Source organism: Manihot esculenta, chromosome 1, assembly GCF_001659605.2.
Source record: "Manihot esculenta cultivar AM560-2 chromosome 1, M.esculenta_v8, whole genome shotgun sequence".
NCBI classification, from domain to species: Eukaryota; Viridiplantae; Streptophyta; class Magnoliopsida; order Malpighiales; family Euphorbiaceae; genus Manihot; species Manihot esculenta.
The window spans coordinates 31,597,579-31,617,184 of NC_035161.2; the positions used below are offsets into that span (position 1 = coordinate 31,597,579).

General features: G+C 32.9%; 1 protein-coding gene across 3 annotated transcripts; it reads left to right on the plus strand.

The window, feature by feature from the left end:
• Positions 1 to 46: 46 nt before the first annotated feature.
• On the plus strand, positions 47 to 18,709 carry LOC110599898 (protein KINESIN LIGHT CHAIN-RELATED 3). 3 transcript variants are annotated; one of them, XM_021736512.2, is made up of 18 exons: positions 49 to 289; positions 489 to 581; positions 1,168 to 1,355; positions 1,460 to 1,564; positions 2,356 to 2,456; positions 3,690 to 3,768; positions 5,244 to 5,255; positions 5,397 to 5,462; positions 7,085 to 7,153; positions 7,251 to 7,307; positions 8,791 to 8,868; positions 10,065 to 10,162; positions 10,241 to 10,286; positions 10,449 to 10,576; positions 12,021 to 12,129; positions 14,267 to 14,329; positions 15,670 to 15,741; positions 18,199 to 18,709. In XM_021736512.2, the coding sequence occupies exons 1-18, from the start codon at positions 175 to 177 to the stop codon at positions 18,397 to 18,399; spliced, it is 1,680 nt and encodes a 559-aa protein (XP_021592204.1). In that variant the 5' UTR covers positions 49 to 174; the 3' UTR covers positions 18,400 to 18,709. The 3 variants fall into 3 exon arrangements, with proteins under 3 accessions (XP_021592219.1, XP_021592204.1, XP_021592210.1); XM_021736518.2 differs by having other exon boundaries at positions 103 to 289; positions 479 to 581; XM_021736527.2 differs by lacking the exon at positions 12,021 to 12,129 and having other exon boundaries at positions 47 to 289; positions 18,199 to 18,595.
• The last annotated feature ends 897 nt before the right edge of the window (positions 18,710 to 19,606 follow it).

Below are 19,606 nucleotides of genomic sequence, written 5' to 3' on the forward strand. Positions count from 1 at the left end.
TAAATAAAAAACAATTTTGGCATAAAATTAAATGATTAAAAAAGGTTCACCGCGGTCCGGGAGCGCATTTTGACCGGAGCCAAGGGTTTCTTAAACCCACAAAAACCCCTCTTGAACAACTGCTTCCTCCTCTTCTCTCCCTCAACTAGCACTGGTAGGATAGCACCGGAAGAAATGTATCTCCGACAAGTCGCAGCAAATCTCCTAAGGAGGATCCGATTTTCCAAGCAAAGCATCGATTCTTCGTATTATGGGATACCTGCCAACATGTTGCCCACTTCGCTTTCCAGTATGTAACTTTTGTCTTTGTCCAACTTTCTGCACTTTTTCTCCCTATGTTTGCAATTACCGTTGCTTTCAGTTTAGTTGTGTTAGATAAGTAATTGATTTTGTATTGTAGGCTCCTTATCTGTTGAATTTATGGGATTATCATTGTTTTCTATCTTCAGTAGTTCTTGCAATCATCATCGGTTGTTAGTTTATTACAGGTAGTAGAAAATGTTCCTATAAATACGGATATTATGGTTCGGGGGCGAATCATAAATATACTTACCTGTGGACTATCATAGCTGGACAAGCTGGTATGTTTCTGCTGCGCTGGGTTCTTGGTTTTTCTATTTTGAAATATGAAATTACTATGATAATGTTTTCTCTGTGTTTTTGAACTTCACTGTTATAGTTTCTCTACTTTTAGTAGAGTTGATTTGATCCGATACTACAATTACTGGATGGAATCTAGGCCTTGTGCTGATAGTATGGAAAAAATTGTTCAGTCTCTTCTATTAGATAACTTTTCATCCATCAACGCTAATATTGCAGCAGCAATAACTTTTCAGATGTTATTCATGATTTTCCTTTTTAATGGAGAAATGGGGGCTTCTTGTACTCTGGAACAACAAAGCAGCATCATTCTTTTTATTTTTCTGTCCAGCAGCTCTAAATTCTAGGGCCTTATCATGTGACTTTTGGATGTATTTTTGTTTTTCCTTAAGTTACATCTGAGCAAGTGAATAGTCTTCACAAGGGATTGTGTGCATATCTTCTATACAATTGTTAGTTTCATTGCTGTTATGCACTCTCACTTGATAATTGCTCCAACTTTCTTTGGGGCTTTAGCAATGATAATTTTCTGACATCTGTTTTGGCAATGATGCCAATATTGTCCAGCAATTATCCATGGGATATATGCCAACCCTGTCTTAGCAGATGCATCAAATGGAAGTAGTACTGAAACTGAACTGGAAGGTGCTAATATAACTGGATTACGTAAAATTGAGGATGGCTCTGTAATATCAAATATACATACTTCTAAGTGGAGAATATTTACTGATAATGGGAGGGAATACTTCCTGCAGGCAAGCATTTTTTTTTTATTCACATGCTGTTTCTTTTTTTTTTTCCTTCTACTCTCTCTCTCTCCTATAACAATTTGTAAATACACTCAGGATCTTTTTGATAGGGAAAATTGGACGAAGCTGAAAAGTTCTTTCTTTCTGCCCTAGAAGAAGCTAAAAAAGGTTTTGGGGATAGGGATCCTCATGTTGCTTCTGCATGTAACAATTTGGTGGGTCTGCTATTCAAATACATGCTTGTCCTTTCTGATTCTAATTTAAAAATTGAGGTATCTAGAAAATAGAATAATCTTTTGGTTACATAAATGTGTTTTAGTTTACAAGTGCCATTGTATTCTACTCCAGCAATTCAAACTTATACATCTAATATTATGAAGAAATACGGGGTCTAAACTGCTTAGAATTGCATTTTAATACTAGGTTTTCACATCAAAGTATAATTTAATCAGAATCTCTTTTAATAAATTGTAGTGTTAGATTTATTTTCTGGTATAGGAGAAGGCCGTTTTTATTTATTTTAATTCTTTTCTTATTAAACATTTGCTAATTCTGGAGGATAGGAGATACAAAACTTTCACACTCGGAATATCTCTGGGATTGGTCAAAATTGAAGGCAGGGAGAGGGTGTTTAAGCTTATCTGTTCATTTAATTATTTCTGGAAAGTGGAAAGTCTCATACTAGTGCTGAAGTAAACCAATTCCAACCAAGGTTGAACTCTTGACTTATGCTTTGCCACCCAAATCATTTTTTGAATGCACATAAGATTGATTTTCTCGTGTGATTTCGTTATTTGCCCATCATGATATTTTTTTGCCTGAGGTTGAAAAGGAATTGTTAATTTATGTGCATTTTCTGATTATCTGTCATCAACTGCGTGTTGTAGAGAATGCTGAGTATCTTTTATGTATTCAAGCAATTTGTGAATTGGAGAGGTGTCTTAGTAGATACTGAAGATCTAATGTGTGTAATGAGAAGTAACTTTACATTTGGCTATTGTTCCAGGCAGAGCTGTATAGAGTCAAAAAATCATTTGATAAAGCAGAACCTTTGTATATGGAGGCTGTCAAAATACTGGAGGAATCATTTGGTCCAGAGGATATACGGTATAGTGTTATTACTTGTCAACTGGGGCAAAGAAAGTTCATATCAGTATCATCAAACCTTAGAATCTAGGTTTTTGATGAATTAAAGTTTTTTTTTTTCAAAAAATTTTTGCATATAAATTTAGCTTGTTAACGAACTATTAGTTGCATTTTGATAAGGAATATACTGTTGAATACCATTTAATTGATTTAATTGGGTGTTTTTCTTCTCAAATTAGGATGAGAGACTGGGGTTGAAACTTGCAATTGTCAACCAGAATCTTTGGGATAAATATCATGGAGTTTTTTTTTTTCCTTTTTCCCCAGAGAGGTAGCATATTTGATGGTGGGAGGTGAATGTTGAAGTAGGTTTTGGCAGAGATCATTGCTGTGCAAAAGAGGTGATAGTGTTCGCAATGATCTCCTGGAATATTATGAGGCTTGAGAGCTGACTTTGATTTTTTTTTTCTTTTATTACCATTGAGTGGTAGGTTTCTCCTTTTGCAAGATTTGGTGGAGATTTACCATCTGAACTATAGTTCAAAAACTACTAGAGGTCATAGTAAGGTGCACGATCATTGTTCCAAGGGCATTTCAAGATTGGGAGGTTTATATTAGAACTTCTCTGACCTTAGCTATGCGAAAATCAATGAAAGGTCCTGGAAAATGGCAGAGTTTGACCTGTGTATTGCACCTGTAATACTGATACCTAAGTTTAGGCAACATAGAATATGGAAACAATCACAATTCATAGAAACTCATAAAGCGCCACGACCTGTCCTCGTTCTATGTGTAATTCTAGACTGGAAAAATCCAAATAACTAGCAAAAGCCTGACTTTACATTAGAAAAAAAAACTTTTAGAAATTCCAATAAGATTCTAGGCTTAAGCTACAGGTCCACAATAAAAATTTTAATGGTTAAAGAGAAACTAACATATTTTCAAGAAAATTGATTTCCTATTCTCATTATAAGGATTTCTAAATTATGATTAAGATTACCCTTTTTTTTTCTAACTTTTGTGTCCCAGACATTGAAAAATACGGAAAACATTTTCTCTGAAATAAATTGAACCTTAATATTAGATCATTTTGTCTCCTTCCACTTGCATTGGTTCAAGGATCTTCTTTATGATTCTACAATATCTTTGCTTAGTTCAGTTGCTATTGGCTTGTTCTAAAGATCAACAATATTCTTATTTATCATTTTCAATTTTTCATCACTTCTACTCATGCAAGCAATCATTGTTTCACAGTGTGGGGGCTGCCTTTCACAACCTTGGACAGTTCTATCTTGTGCAGCGCAAACTAGATGAATCCCGCAAGTCCTATGAGGTAATGGTGTTTTTTCGGTGTTTTTAAGGTGCCAGTGAGGCTCTGGCTGAGGCACTCGCCTCAGTGAAGGTAGACACCAGGCACTAGGCGCCGCCTCTTGGTAGTGGAATTTTTTTAATGAGTTTTAAGCTTATATTCTAAGACCAGTAACCAAGAATCTCTCCAAGATATTCTCTTGCTCTCTTGAGTTCCAACTTCCAAAAGATGTATTTCTCTCTCATTTTCTCTTTCTTTTCTTCTTTTCTTCTTTTCTCTCCCTGTAATGCTGGTGCACCTCCAGCAGCAGCAGTTTCTCCATTTTCCCTTTTTGTATGCTTTCTCTTTTCCTCCTTGTTATCTTCTCTCCTCTCCTTCTCCTCTTTTATTCTCTTCTTTCCTTTCCCAAAATGGCAAGAGCACTGCTGCAAAATTTTTTTCAAATATTTGTAATTTTTTTTTATTATTTTTTTGTTGATTTTTCTTGATAGGTGCTGTTTTGTTATTTTTCTTGATAGGTGCTGTTTTGTTGCTTTTCTTTTTGCTCATTACTTTTTTAGATAGGTGGTGTTTTGTTGCTTTTAGTTTTATAATTAGAAATTATAGTTGGTGTTGCTTTGTCTAATTTGTTTGCAATTAATATTTTTAGTTAGATTAGATAGGCGTCATTGTATTCTCTTATAGTAGTGCAAATAATATGCTTTTCATTCTTTTGAGTATTTTTTAACTTGTAAAACTAGTTGAAGGATGATATTTTTGTGTTAGAGTATGTGTGTGTATATATACATAAAAATATATAAAAAATTCTGGCTATGGCTCCTCGTTTCAAAAAATGTCCTTGTCTTGTCTCTCACCTCTCGCCTCTCGCTTTTTGCCTGCAGCTATAGGAAATCCTATCGCCTTAAGTGTCACCTTTCTTCTTAATAACATTGGTGTTGTTATATCTCCTTCTTATTATGCATTAGGGTCATGTCTAGCAAGATTGAGAGGTCCAGTGACTTGTTGGTTAAAGTTTGTAGTTTTATTAGAAAGGGTGTTAGTTTCAAGCCTTAAACAACGCCTATTGCCAGCTTATATTTCTAGAGACCAAGGGAAAAAAAAGTAGTGTCTCATTCTACAATTGATATGCAGAATGGTTGTGGTGGGCACTGCATAATTTTTCTTCACTTTTTTGAAGTCATCTCATTTTTCCTTTTGTATGCCATTCTTATATTCCACGACCCTACTAGGTTGTTGGGGTGAGCACAATTCACTTTTAATAGGAAAATCAAAATGAACCGATTTAATTCAATTTTTCTGTAAATTGATTCAGTTTTGGTTAATAAATTTAGAAATTTTTGTTTTTCGGTTTGGTTTGATTATTAAAGTTGGAAAACTGAAAATTCGAACCGAATTGATCCTATATACATACCAAATACTGTATTGTTTATATATATATTATTTTACTGACAAGTTGGCTGATATGTGTTTTTCTTTCCTGCTGATTTTTCTTTGGGCAGCACGCTTTAAAGGTATGAACAAGTGCTTTTGGTATTCTTTCTAGATAACAATTATGTGGTCACATTTTTCTTGTTTTCAACTTAACTCTGTAGCTGGCATTCTTATCTTGAACTTTAACTTATGGCACCCAATATCACCTTGTAATTTTTCAGATAAAGGGACGAGTTCTGGGACATGGCCATGTAGATTATGCAGATACATTATATCATCTTGGAACAGTAAAGTTTCTGCTATTTTACTTTTTGTAACATAATTGCTTGCTATGTTTTGTATCAAAATTTATTTGTTGTTTTGCTAATTTATTATGCAGGGTGGTAGAGACGCATAAAAAAAAAAGTTAAAATATTATGCTGGGTGGTAGAGACGCATAAAAAAAAAGTAAAATAGACTTTCCAAATGACTGTATTTCTATTTGAATTTATAACAAAAACATAACTCGAGCTATGGGAAAAGTTGCTTTGTGCGGTCACTTGGGACTATATGAAATAGGAAAATACTGAAAATAAAATAAAATATCATGAGAATAAATTAAAATCCTACAGTAATTTCAGAAATAAACCCTAACTACAGCTTTGTTATCACTGGCTAAATATATCTGTTTGTAATATTGTGTTACTTCCTCATTTCCTACTATTTGAAGAGAACTTGGCTTCAGAGTGTGATAGTGTAGCAGCTGAGTCAGGAACCACGATATGGAAGATTGCTCAGAAAGCTTTGCATGAGATTCAAAATGATGTATTTATTGCACATACAAGTAACTGTAAAAATCCACAGTGAGATGGAGCAACAAACTGATTGATCATCGATAGATATCGGTCTTCTCATTTAAGGGCATGGGACTGTTTGTGATGTTTTACACAATTTGTTGTTTAATATGATAGCTGAAATTCAATATCTTCTTAATAGTTTGACTCATTGGATGTACAGACTAAAAAAAAAAACTGTTAAATAGTTCTGATGATATTTTAATCATTCTGTTATAGTTATCGAAGTAATTTCAGTTCAAATATTGCTACTTTCCCACCTAAGATAGCATGCGACTAGTGGTTATTGTTACTGTGCCACACTAAAAAAATTCAATGTAGGAAGAGTTTGACATAAAATTGGAAATTGAACTAAAATTCTAGGAAGAGCTTATTACTGCTCCACTTCTAGCAGGATTCTATTGGTGGTTTGAAAAATTGAAATAGGCAGTGATTTTCCTTTGAGAATTAATCTGTATTATTATGCCTCTAGAATATTGTATTATATGTGACAGTATGATGTTGTATCAAGCTATAGATTGGATATTGTGTATTCTGCCTATTGTAAGCTATACCTTTCTTATTAAATATTTGGTTCTACTTGTATGAATGGTAAAATTGAGTAATTTAAAGGTTATTAAAAATAAATAATGCTGAAACATCTAGTTTTCAAGAGGCTAGTGGTATTTGTTTTTCCAAAACATGCTTCAAATTAAAGCAGCAAACATAAGAAATTTTCAAAACATCATCGTTGGCATGATGATCCTGGATTAGTACAGGGTGCAATTTTTTTTTTCTGTAAGAAGAAAGAAATCATGATTGTATTGGCTATTTTTCTTCTCTGTAGTGTTTATGTCTGCAACTGCAGCATGGTTGCGGTCCTGATCACTGCTGCGAATGAACAACATTATTGAGGATATAAAGATTAAAATTGATAATTACATGCTGAACATAGATTTCTATTCAAATACTTAGAAGAAAATATAATTTTGATATTTCATGTGGAATATAGGTTTTCTTTTGAACCCTCCCCTTTCTTTCTCTCTTTGGCATCTGTATTCAGTTGACTTATAAATTGCTATGAAATTACAACCAAGGTGCTACATCTGCAAGGCAAAGAAAAGGATGCCGAAGCCGTTATTCAGGATTCTATTCGGATATTAGAGGTGCTTGCCTATGTTTCTAAAACTAGTGTTGCTTGTGGGTTCCTGGTTTTGATTTATTGTATCTGGTATCTCTACCATTTTTTGCTTCTTTATATAGGAAGCTGGGCAAGGGGAATCAATTATGTGTATAAGGAGATTGCGACATCTTGCTCAGGTTGTATGCCAACATTGTTCAATTTTACACCTATAGTACAATGAACCTGCATGTCGATTATATATCAATTATAGATATGTTGGAAAGTTCATGCTATATGTATATATGTATCTGATGTAGAACCTTGAAAACAAAAGCACTCTAAGGGGAAAAGAATAAACTTTCAAATTTGACTAATTCTCAATTGTCAATATCAATAATAATAAGCTCCATTAAGATACTTAGATGACATAGGTATTTATAGTATTAGGATTACCAACTCAAAGTTCCTAATAAATAAAACACTACTATAAATTAACTTTTCCTAAATTTCTTCTTGAACTAGGCAATCTAAAACCCTAGTGGAAGGTCCTGCATCAGTGTTGCTTATACAGAAGACAACTATTTTATTTATGCCTTGTCTTCCATCTGCCTGGTTGCTGAAACTTCTAATCTTGCTAACTAAGTAATTATATACCCTACAAAAAGGGGACCTTGTAATTTTCACACTTCTATTTTTGGGGTTACAATAGTTGTCTTACCTTCATAAATATTGATATGGTGATTCCTTCTTTGTTTTATGTCAAAACACTTAATGTTATGAATGTATAACTTACAGTACACAAAATCAGTGTATACAAAGATAAAAATGGGAAGAATAAAGAAAATGGAGGGCGGTGGGGGGGGGGGGAGAGTTGAGAATACAAGAGGGAAATTTAATTTTATACTTTCAGTAGTAAATTAAGAAAAATTTTGCAAAGGATATTGGACTAAATATATTGAAAAAATGTTATTGATATTGACTAATATATGATGCTGGATTTATTCCAACATCCATTCTTTTTCACCTTTATACACTTTGGATAAGTGAGGAAAGGGAGATTGTAGGAATATAATGAAGACAAAAGAAATTTTGTTTCTTGTTAATGTTATTGGTATTGTCTATTGTGGAGACAAAATTTTGGAATTTTTTAGGGGTGGCAATGGCAGAGTCTATTAGCATTTTGTGGTAAAGCATTTAAATATTACATAAATGAAGATTATTTTATTATTTATGAAAATATCTTAACATAAATATTTATTTTTTCCTTGTCATAATGTAGAAAAAAAAGCTTTTTTGAACAAAGTCTGAAGTCTAAAAGACTTCTTGGTGTACATAATCTATGCATTGTTTGATTGCATTAGAAAAACAAAATAATAATTTCTGACACAAAGTAATCGGCAATTTAATAATTAAACAACAAAGGAAAATATTTTGATTTAAAAAATTGTAAAATTGAGAAGTTCATCATGATAATTTTTATACTTGTATTGTAGGATTAAAAGGGATAATAAATGAAAGAAGAAGGACATCACAAAAACTACACGATAATAGAAGTTTAGGAAGTTCATATTTCCCCATCCTTCTGAATGGGTTGTGTGCTTTTGTCATCCCATACAACAACTGGCATGCGTTTTATATGTGTTGTCCGAGCTAATCTGAGTATATTCTTGGTCTTATCAGATCTATTTAAAATCCAATCGTCTTGCAGAAGCTGAGAATGTGCAGAGAAAGATCCTGCATATTATAGAACTATCACAGGTTTGACTTATTTTTCTTTCCTTGATTTTATATTTCAGTTTTGGCTTTCTATTTCATAGAAAATAACTTACCTTTTGTTTTTCCATTCAATAATGAAAATCAGTTTGATTCTTTTTTTTTTCTGTCCCAGAGAATGTTGATTTTTTCTCCCAATATATATGCTTGAAAATGTTTGGATCCGTAAGAGGTTCATATTTTCTTTTTGCCATTGAATATGAGATAAAATTACTCGTAAAATAGTGTAGTGTCTTTGGATTGGCACTGGCTGATGAGAGCTAGGGATGATTGATGGTAGTTGCTAGATGTTATATGTGCCTAGTTCCTTGATAGGTTTCTCATTTTGTTAGATTGTGAAAGTTTGGAGTTCCTTGAAAATGAAACAGGAAAACATTTTTCGTTCTAAACAATTTCCGTAGGCGCACCAAGTAATGGAAAATGCAAAAAATATATACTTTTTTTGGAAAAATATTCTGTGACAGTGATCAAGGCATGAAAATATTGCTATTCTCTTCTTTATATTCCATGCATTCATTTCCTTTGAGTGTGTAGTCCTTGTATACACTTTTCATACTCGGGGTCACCGTATCATTTTTGTGTTAATTGTCAAAAGAGAAATAAAGTGTAGAATTGCCGTTGACTTCTAGATGTATTATATAGGAAAATTAGTATTAACTTATGCATTTATGCAGTCCTTGAATTTTACAGTGAATTTAAATTTTTAAAATGAAATGCCCATCCTTTTGACAAAAATTGTCACCATGTAATTATTAGCAAATAGGGTTTTACAACTGTAGGATTGAGCGCTTACCACCATACTTAAAGTATAAGCTATTAGGCTCAACTCTAGTTCCTTATAATATAGTAGCCCAAGCGCCATGGTTCGATGGGATCTGAGTGAGTGGGATGCTGGCCCACTTGGCCAACAGTCTCCTCCTCAGCACCTGTTAGGATTTGAATCCATGACCTTGGCTATGGTACAAATTATAGGATTGAGCGCTTACCAGTATGCTAAAAGCTTAAGATAATAGCAGAGGCACAACTCAATTTCTTATAGTGGAGCAGCTCAAATGCCATGTTTCAAAGGGATTTGAGCAGGATATTGGCCCATCTGACCAACAAAAACCTTGTCCTTTACAATTATATATTGACTATTGCTTTTGTAAGTTCTTTACCTTAATAGCTCTCTTGTAAATCAGGGATGGAATTCTATGGACACTGTAATTGCAGCAGAAAGGCTGGCTTTGACTCTTCAATCAGCTGGGAGCTTAAAGGAAGCAAAACAGCTTCTGGAAAGGTAAAAACTGATAATCATAGAATCAGATAAATTATTACCCTGGATTGCCTAATATTTTCTCTCTCTCTTTTTTTAAAGGTGTCTTGAGTCACGGAAAACTATCCTTTGTGAAGATCACATTCAGGTTTGATGTTTTGATGCATTTCAACTCAAATTATTTACAGAAGAAGTTGAAATCATCTTTGACAATGCTGATACAAGGACATGCTGTCAGTTGGCCCTTCAGATCATTCTTGTAAAAAAATCACTGCTTCAAAGAAACTTATTTTCTTTTCTCCATGGGCAGATTGGTGCTAACATGCTTCACATTGCTAGGGTGGCAATGCTGGATGCAAATCAACTGAGAAAGATTCACATTTCTGAAGCAATTGAGGAGCTTGATAGGGCAAGAGATCTCTTGTACGATTCAACTAGGTTTGTCTTTGGTATCATACTATCAGTACTTTTACATGCGTACTTTGATGATTCTCTATTTCACGTTTGTCTTTGGTTCAGGTGCATTAGCAAATACTGTTAATTAAGTACACATGTTACTTTACATGTTCAGTATAGAGAAAACACAATGAAGAAAGTTTGCTTTCACAGAGAGAAAGTGTGTCTGCAAGAATATCTGTGTTAGGATCATTTTGTGTGAAATGTTTAAGGAGCACATTGTTGTGATCAGTTGAAGAATGCTATTGTGCTGGTGATTGACCATGGGCAATCATTTTACTATTTGAATGTGATAAAAAGAGTATTTCTTATTGTTTGTTGCTGTTAATTATGAAAACCAGATGGAGAATTTGTTTATCATGTTCTCATTTATTGTCCAATGTTGCAGCAATCTGTGTTTTATTGTCTTTACAATTTTTAAGATTGATATCGTGATGCCTTGAACAGTTATGGGATTATAGATAGCTGGAGAAGTGAAGTTCTGCTTGTCTAGAGTAGCTTACTGTTAATCATGGTGTATGCAGTTGTCTGGTTGGACAGGACAGTAAGACTTGAAAGAGATTGCTGTCTTGGGTTTTATGGACTTGCATCAGCGATGTTACCAAAACGTGCTTAAGTTCTTTTTTTGCGATCTTCTTGTAATTATATGCTCTTAGATTACCTTGTTGCCATCATTTTGGATGCTATCTGTGCACTAAAGTTGCACCACCATACCCTCAGCATTTCCTCTCTTTTTTCAATTAAAATTTTCTGTTATCAAACATAACAACTATAATGTAGTTCCATCAGTAGCAATGCCGTATAGAGTCTGGGATCTCTTTCTTTTCATTTCCTTTTCTAATAAAGATGTTTTTTCATCTTTTATCTGTAGATGTCTTGAATGATGCCTATGTGTGAGAGATGATTAATTGATGGGCCATTGGAAGGGGATGCTTTTAAATGACTAAGGTGTTAAACTGTTAATGGCCTAAAAGATGGGTCTCTTCTATGTATAGAATTGCTAAACATTGGAGCAGGTCTGCAGTAACACAAGCAAAGATGGTGTCCTTGAGATTATTTGTTTCCTTTTGCTTTCACCCTTTTCTTGTTTTTTCCATCTAAATTTGGGATTCCTGGAATATTAGGAGCTGGCTTTTGCTTTAGAAACTGCTTTATGACTTTTGCCAACATGGTTATGCTACTTTTGAATGTCTTCTCTCTTACCATTAGTGATTGAAAATAGAAAGTCCTATTAACTTGTGTAGTTTATGTTGCAATGTACTTTACTAATTCATTGCTTGATGTCATTAATCCCATCAATATTTGAGTTTAAATTTGTATCTGAATCTTTTAAAGGACAAATTCAAGGTAGGATTCATTTAGATGGCTTTATTAAAGTTTTCTATTAGAGTTCATCTTCCTATTGTGTATATTCTTTGTATGATAGGATAGCAAGGCGAGTTTTAAACAAATTGAGAAACCAAAAAGGCAGCAGGCAAAAGAGTAGGGCACCTGAAGAAACTAGAAGGGAGGGGTGTGCAGCATTGATAATACTGGTCAGTTCCTGTTGTTTATGAAAATTTTCAACTAAAATGAGTCCTATCTCAGAAGATTTGATTTTTTTTTTTTGGGTTGGTTGAGGGGGATAATAATTTGTTGTGCTCCTTTTTTTAATTAATTTTGATTTTTGCCTTTCTAATTTAATGCTACAGAAGGGTTATATGTTTATATGTTACACTTGCCCCATCATTTGTCGTAACCCTTGTATTTAGAGTTCTTATCTTCTTGATGAATTGTGGAAAGTTAAAACTTGGGCCATAAGAGATTACAGTTGAGTTTGGCATGCATGAAGGTAGGGGCATTTATGATCTTAGAGAAAATATATCCATGTTATTCTCATCAGGACTCGATTTTTGGACATATCTAAGGAAGCATGTGGCTGTGACTCTGTGAGCCATCAGCCATATGGATATTCAGAAGGATTCCTAGCTTGCTGCCTTAATTTATTTACCATCATCATGGTCAAAATCTTATTACTTCTTACTTCCCACCTTGATCTCTGCCCCACATGCACACACAAAGAAGAAAGAGGAGAAGGCAGCTGGCTGCTTTCTGGTGTAGCAGATGGCTGCTTTCTAGTGTAGCAATCTGAAAACCAGTTGTGCCTCCAGGATAACTGATTCTATTTCATTAAATTGCGACCAGTATCTAGTAAATTCATTATCTAGTGTGATGTCCCTGTAATTTTGCAAATACATTCTGAAAGTTTTAATTGTAGTTTAAACCGATATTTCAGTTTGTTTTTCATGTAAAAATAGGAACACTTTGTTACAGTTGCAGATTAAATATATTATAAATAAATTATTTATTCCTGTTGTCTTTTGCTTCAGTCTTATTGAACTTTGTTTCCCTTATCATGTTCTCTCCTATGTTCCAGTGGCAAAGCCACCTTATTTTTTTTTATTTTAAAAGTTTTCTTTGTTTTTCTAGATTTTATAATTTAAAATTAATATTTGCACTCCTCCTTTCCAAAAAAAATTGAAAAAAATTATATTTTTTTCTTTAAAAAATGATATTAATATGAATTAAATTAAAAATTTTTAAATGTACCAATACTAGTGATAGTACTAAAAGATAGTAAAAGGATAAGTAAACATATTTTATCTCTTAATCTATAAACTCATAACTTTGGCATTTGTTATAATTTTATTGATTGAGAAATTGTTTTTTTATTATAAAAATGGTGAATAATTGGTTATATAATAAAATTAAATATTAATAGTTTGTTATTGTTTGATAACATATATTAAGGAATATGTTTTTGATAATATTAACAATTAAATTATTATGTTAAGTAATCTATAGAAATTTATAGAGGATATACATATATTTTTTAATTTCATTAATTTCTTATATTATAAGTTTTTTGTTTTTATAAAAATTATTTTTGTACCACAAAAATAGATTTAATTCTATTTTTATATTTGCTAAAAAAAATATAGTTAATGTACTTGGAAGTAATAAATATTGGTTGGTCTTTTATAATTTATTGTCCACTTACATTATTATATTAGAATTAAACAACTCAAAACTAAGTTATTTTTTGAATAAATGAAGTTTATTTTTTTAATGCATATTAAATATGAGTGTAATAGTAAATTAATAGATAAACTATATTTTCGAAAAATAAAATCACTTACAATGGACGAAAAATTAAAGTAAATTTATATTTATAATAGAGAGGGAGTATCAAAGTTTGCACCTTTAAGTTGAAATCCTGGCTTCGCCGCTGCTTTGTTCTCTTGTTCCCGTCTACGACGACTATTTAGTTGTTTATACCTCCTACGGTCCTACATCACTAGATTCACATATAACAGAGCTTGTGTCCATTAATTACTGAATCACATGGTTGTAATGTTTATCGATTTTCAGGAATCTGATTTTGATTCTTTGCTTTCTATTGCATAACATAAAGCCAAGATAGATTAATTACTAACTGTCTATTACTTCTGCTGCAGTTTTTGAAACTAAAACATGCCCTGATCTGTTGGTGCATGCAGCTAAAAATATAAAGCATAATTAATAATGAGTTTATAATTTTGGATGCTTATGATGTTTTGATCTATATTTGAAATGGAATATGATGGCTAAATAATTTCCTATGTGAACGTGATGAAAATTTCGTTTTTACAGTTGCGATCACTTGATTCTCTTGGGCTTTTGGAGATCACAAAACAAGAGCTGCTGGAATCAATGGTTAGTTTTAAAGAAGCAATTAATGATATAGAGTTTGTTCTTTACTTTCACAGTACAAAGAATGTATTGCATTGTTAGATATTATGTGTTTTTGCCTCTTTTGGGGAAAATTTAAAGATGTTTGTTCATATCAAATGATTTCATTTAGCGAGGATGTGCTGAATGTAAAATTGTTCATAGAAATAGACAACATTTGTTTGAGAACTTCTGATTAGGATTTTTCTAAGGTGAGGAGAGCCAAGATGGCTACTAACAGTTCTATGTTCTTACGGGTCTTCTGTTTCACTTTTCCACAAGTTCTGTTTTAGGAGGGCATGTCTTTCTTTTATATTTAGGTGCCGCTCTTGTATACCTTCGGTCTATGTGTCAGCTCTCTTTTCAACGCTTGCACCTATACTGGATATATTTATTTCTTAGTTACCAGATATTTCCAATACCTTCAGATATCCTTAAATTATCCGATTTATGTTTATTTGTTGATGTATCCTCCACTGTACCAGAATTCTGCCACTTTCTCTGCTTGTTTCTATCAATTTCAAAATATTATAATCTTTCATGTTTATTCTGGAGAAGAACTTGTCGTTTTTGTTCCTTTAACCTAGTTATTGTTGCCTCCTACTTGTCAAGGCTTTAATTCTCTTCTATTCCCTTCAATGCCTCTAGCTTTTGTACTTTAGTTGGCTATATTGAATTTAAAGCTAATTATCCAAGAGATGAAAGCAAATCCTGTATCTATGTGTTGCCTCTTCCTTTTTTCTGCTCTCTTATTCTAAAATAGTCCATCATTCTTTCTTCCGGCGACATTCAAAGACTGACATTGGCAAAAGAGTCTGACTTCACACGAAATATTCTAAAATTTCCATTAAACCTGCATTTGCTCTGTTCAGAGACATGGAATATTTTGCCATGCATCTTCAGAACGATTGAATAATTTAAACTGGCAAACATATTTATATCTTAGTGATGATGTATGTCGGCTTCTGGTAGGCAGTAGGCTTCCATTTCCAACACACAAAAGGCAAGTACCACAGCCAATATTTCCCATATCTATATGTCCCCTGTCTTCATTGTGAAAAGCTTTCTGTTGTCACGATTAGCAAGTGTAATTTCTTAGTGCTGCAGGTTTACATCCAGTTGCCCCAAAATTAGATGCATAATTGCCTCAAACTAACTCTCGGAGCTGACTTTTGGACCATTGTCTTTTTAAAGCAATGATAAAATTTCTAATTCTTCCAATTCATAATTGAAGCATTTTGCTTCTTCTAATTCCTTTTCTCTGAGTTTCCTTTTAATTATTTTCTCACAGTTCTATAACACTGTGTGCTTGTATTGCAAAACAGGAAGAGTGTCTTGATCCACCTACACTGGAAACTGAGAATGCATTTTTCCAATGCGTTTCTGCTTACAAAGAGGTATATTTATGGTGCATGGCCTGTTGAACTTTTTGGTGAAATTATTGATTTTATAGTGAGCTGTTGCATGCTTGTGAAGAACTTTTAGTCCTGCTTGGTTGCTTTCATCTTGCTCCTCCTTTTTATTCTTTCCTGTTGTGCATGGGCGTGTACAGTTTAATTATTTCAAATAGTATACTTAAGCATAGTCAAGGACAGTATTTATTCATGTATTAATAAATCTCCCCTGGCCTGTTCCTAAACTTGTCCGTGTGTTTACATACTTGTATCCTGAACAATCAAATACTAATCCAGTTCTGTGTCCCACAAAAATTATTTCAATGAATTGCTTCATCTTTATATTTTCACATGCCTGCCATTTATGTTTTCTTCCAAAGAATTCTCCTAATTTTAGTTTATCATTGCTGTTTTGCTATCTCTTGATCTCTCTCTGTTACCAATGGTGAATTCTAGTTTAGTTAATTGTCAAATGTGGTAGTAATTGACATCGAAATGATTTAGTATGACTAGCTCATTGTAGGTTGGCCCTAAATAAAACAAGATGGAGAAAAAAAATCCATGAAGTAGGCCTAGCTAGAGTGGATTGAGGTTTAGTGAGCATCAAAATATGGAAAAAAGGGATTAATGGCCAAATAAATCTAAAACTCCGTCATTTCAGTTACAACAATTTCTTTTACTTGAATCAGTTATGCCACTGATTATGACATTGTATCAGTCGTGGTCGCCCTTAGGTAGCATTCAACTGGACATTTCTTAGTGCATCTCAAGTTCTGTAGCAAGTGTCGCAAGTAGAGATGTAAGGAGAAGAAAAGGAGAAGTTGGTGCCAAATGGTATCGCTGCTGGTACAAAAAGAGGTTTTTTTTTTTCGTTTGGAAAAAGAAAAATCAAAAGTGAATATTCCCATATTACAGAAGTTGCATGATACCAGAAAGTGGACCTAATTTTTACCCCTTCTTGCTAGGCAAATTTCAAAATGTGGCTTCTAGGAAGCCCAAGGAAACATCCATTTATCACATGAAGTGATTATCTTGGGCATACATCCATTGTTGTCAAATCAAGAATTGAATTGATAATGGAAATCCTAATGTTTTTAATCGAGAATCAAATCAAATGGTAAGATTCACTACAACTTTTGAAAAATCTATTGAAAATATTATATATATACTTCCTATTAATTTTTATTAAAAGATATTATATATGTGTATAAATTTTAATTACAAATCATGTACTAAATATGAAATCAAAGTTAACCTAATGACTTCTTGTGGCCGAACTTAAAGTATCAAACTAGGAAGTTAAAATGTTATACTAAAGATAACTTGTTCTTCTTTCATTAACTTGGGCCAAACTAACAAGTACTATCTTGGGCCATTTGCCCGTTCTTCTTTCATTAACTTATTCTTCTTCTTTTGTATTGTTTGGCTAACGATGCAAATCGCACAATTCTAATACTAAATACACCCCTGCTTTGCACTTTTGAATAAATTTTCTATATGATTAATAGTTCTGCTATTTTGATTTTAATATATATTAGTGGAATTTTAATATTTAGTGATCTGCTTTATATTTTATTTTGCTAATTTATTAATTTTCTTGTATGTGTTTAAATATATGTACATTTTTTGTTATAGTCATGCAGATGTAAACTAAATTTTTTAATCAATCGTTTTTCTCTTTATGCAATATCTCTTTCTCATTGTCTCTCACTACCATTAATCTTATTTTATTTGGAATCTCAAGTTTTATATGATCATATAAGGAGGAGGTCTTTTCCTGATTAATAACAATTAAACATAAGCAAGAGAGGGAGTGGAGCTATCAAGTATTTCATGTGCTATCTTCTTAGAAAGCCGCATGACAAGATCCTAGGAAAGCTTGGCTTGCTTTTACTTCAAGTCATTTCAGGTTTTACTTCTCGCATGCTGGGGAAAGACCTTGCGACGTAGCTCATTAATCGAATATCTAACTTCAGTTTTGCATTTAAAGGTCATTTTTTACTAACAACAAGAAGTATATTCTTAAATTATCCTGGATATGTATAAAAATTGTATGAAATAACAGTACAAACAGACAATTATAACCCCGAAAGAAAACCTATAGAATGTCTTGAACATATTCGTGTCATATATCTGACAAAACTTTTTTAATCTAAAATCCTAATCTTATACAAAAATCTGAAGATCTTGAAAAATGAACTGATACTACCTTTTCTTTTCTTTTTTGGGTACTATTTGCCTGAATTAGCTGTTTCTTACTTTCTTTTTGAAACAATGCTTAAATTACTGAAGGCAGAAATGGTAATTTTAAGCATTTTGTGAGGATGTGTAGTCCCTTTTGACCAGTCTTCGGCAGAAAAGAATTACTTATCTCATTATAATGTTTATTCTTTATATACGAATGTGAAACATGGTAAATAATGTAGGTCAACATTTCCTCTTTTTTTTTTGGTTTTGCAGTTTGAATCTGACAAGTTAATATCTGATTCTCCTGGAGTAAAGGTTGAATATCTATCATGCTTGAAGCGTCTTTCAAGCTTGATTAGAGATGGAGAGTTCAAAGAGAGAAAAGTCTCGGGAAAAGCTACATTGCAAGAGCTGAATGATGAAATCAAGCGTGTTGAAGGTGAAATTTCTCATTTGAGGAAACATAAATTCTAAGCAGGATCCAGAGTGATGGTTCAGGCTAGAATCCAGCGACAGCTTTAAAAGTGATGGTGCTAGGCATACACTTATGAGCAATGATTTCTGTATTTTATTTTTAACCTGGATTTTTTGTCCCTTTGCTGCTGTCAATTTCTAGATTTTGGATTACATTTCTTGATGAGTTTACATCTCACTGGTAATAAGGTTGTCCAGGACGTGGCATCAGAAGTTCTAGCTTGTAGCAGTATGCAGGTCAACCTGCACTCGTATCAACTCGAATGAGAGTAAGACCATGCAGAATAAACAGGGTCTTCTTTTTCTTTTCTTTTTTTCACTTTGGTACCTTAACCTGGCTATAAACAGGACCATTAATCATACCAGGCTTTCTGCTGTTGAGGGTAGGCACAACTACTACGCGCCTAATAGATATAATTGGTAAAGATGTCTAGAGGGCTAACTGCTAATTCAATTGGAATTGATCTCGAACTCAACGGTTCATGAAAGAACTGTTTACAATTTATTACCAAGACGAGAGTTTGACATGATAGACGCAAAATATATTTGATGGAACTGGAAAAAACATGCTATCAGCAGAAAATCGGTTTAAGTTCAGTTTGTTCTGCAATATAGAATGTGACGTCCTGAAATTCTGATTCACAGTAACCCAGGTAAGAAGTCCATCCAGGTTATTTGTCTAGGTGCTCCATATATAACAGCAAACCAGCAATTAGACAATTCCTATAGTTTTTATTATTTTTATGAAAGAAAAATGTACGCGGATCAGACAAAAAGAAACCATTACTATAACTACAGCAATTTTAACAATTGGGCGGAGCTCCATTTGATTACCCAATTGGATATAACGCACCTGATACTGACTAATATAACGTAATATTATTGGATATAATTTATTCAATTCATGAACCTGACAATATAATCCGCATAATATTGATATTTAAAATTATAATTTATTTAATCAAAGAAATTTTCCTTAACCGATTGAATCCTCAAAAGAATATAATAACATAAATCTTAAAATAACATATCACCGCATATATCTCCTAATAAAAATAATTATAATTTACTAAACTAGGTTTAATTTGGTTAAAATGTTAACTATATTTTCCTTTAGAAATCAGCAGTTGCTTATTATTCATTCTCACAAGGGGTAAGCTACTTAATAATAGAAAAAAGAGGCTTGCATCCAAAACAAAAACCAAAT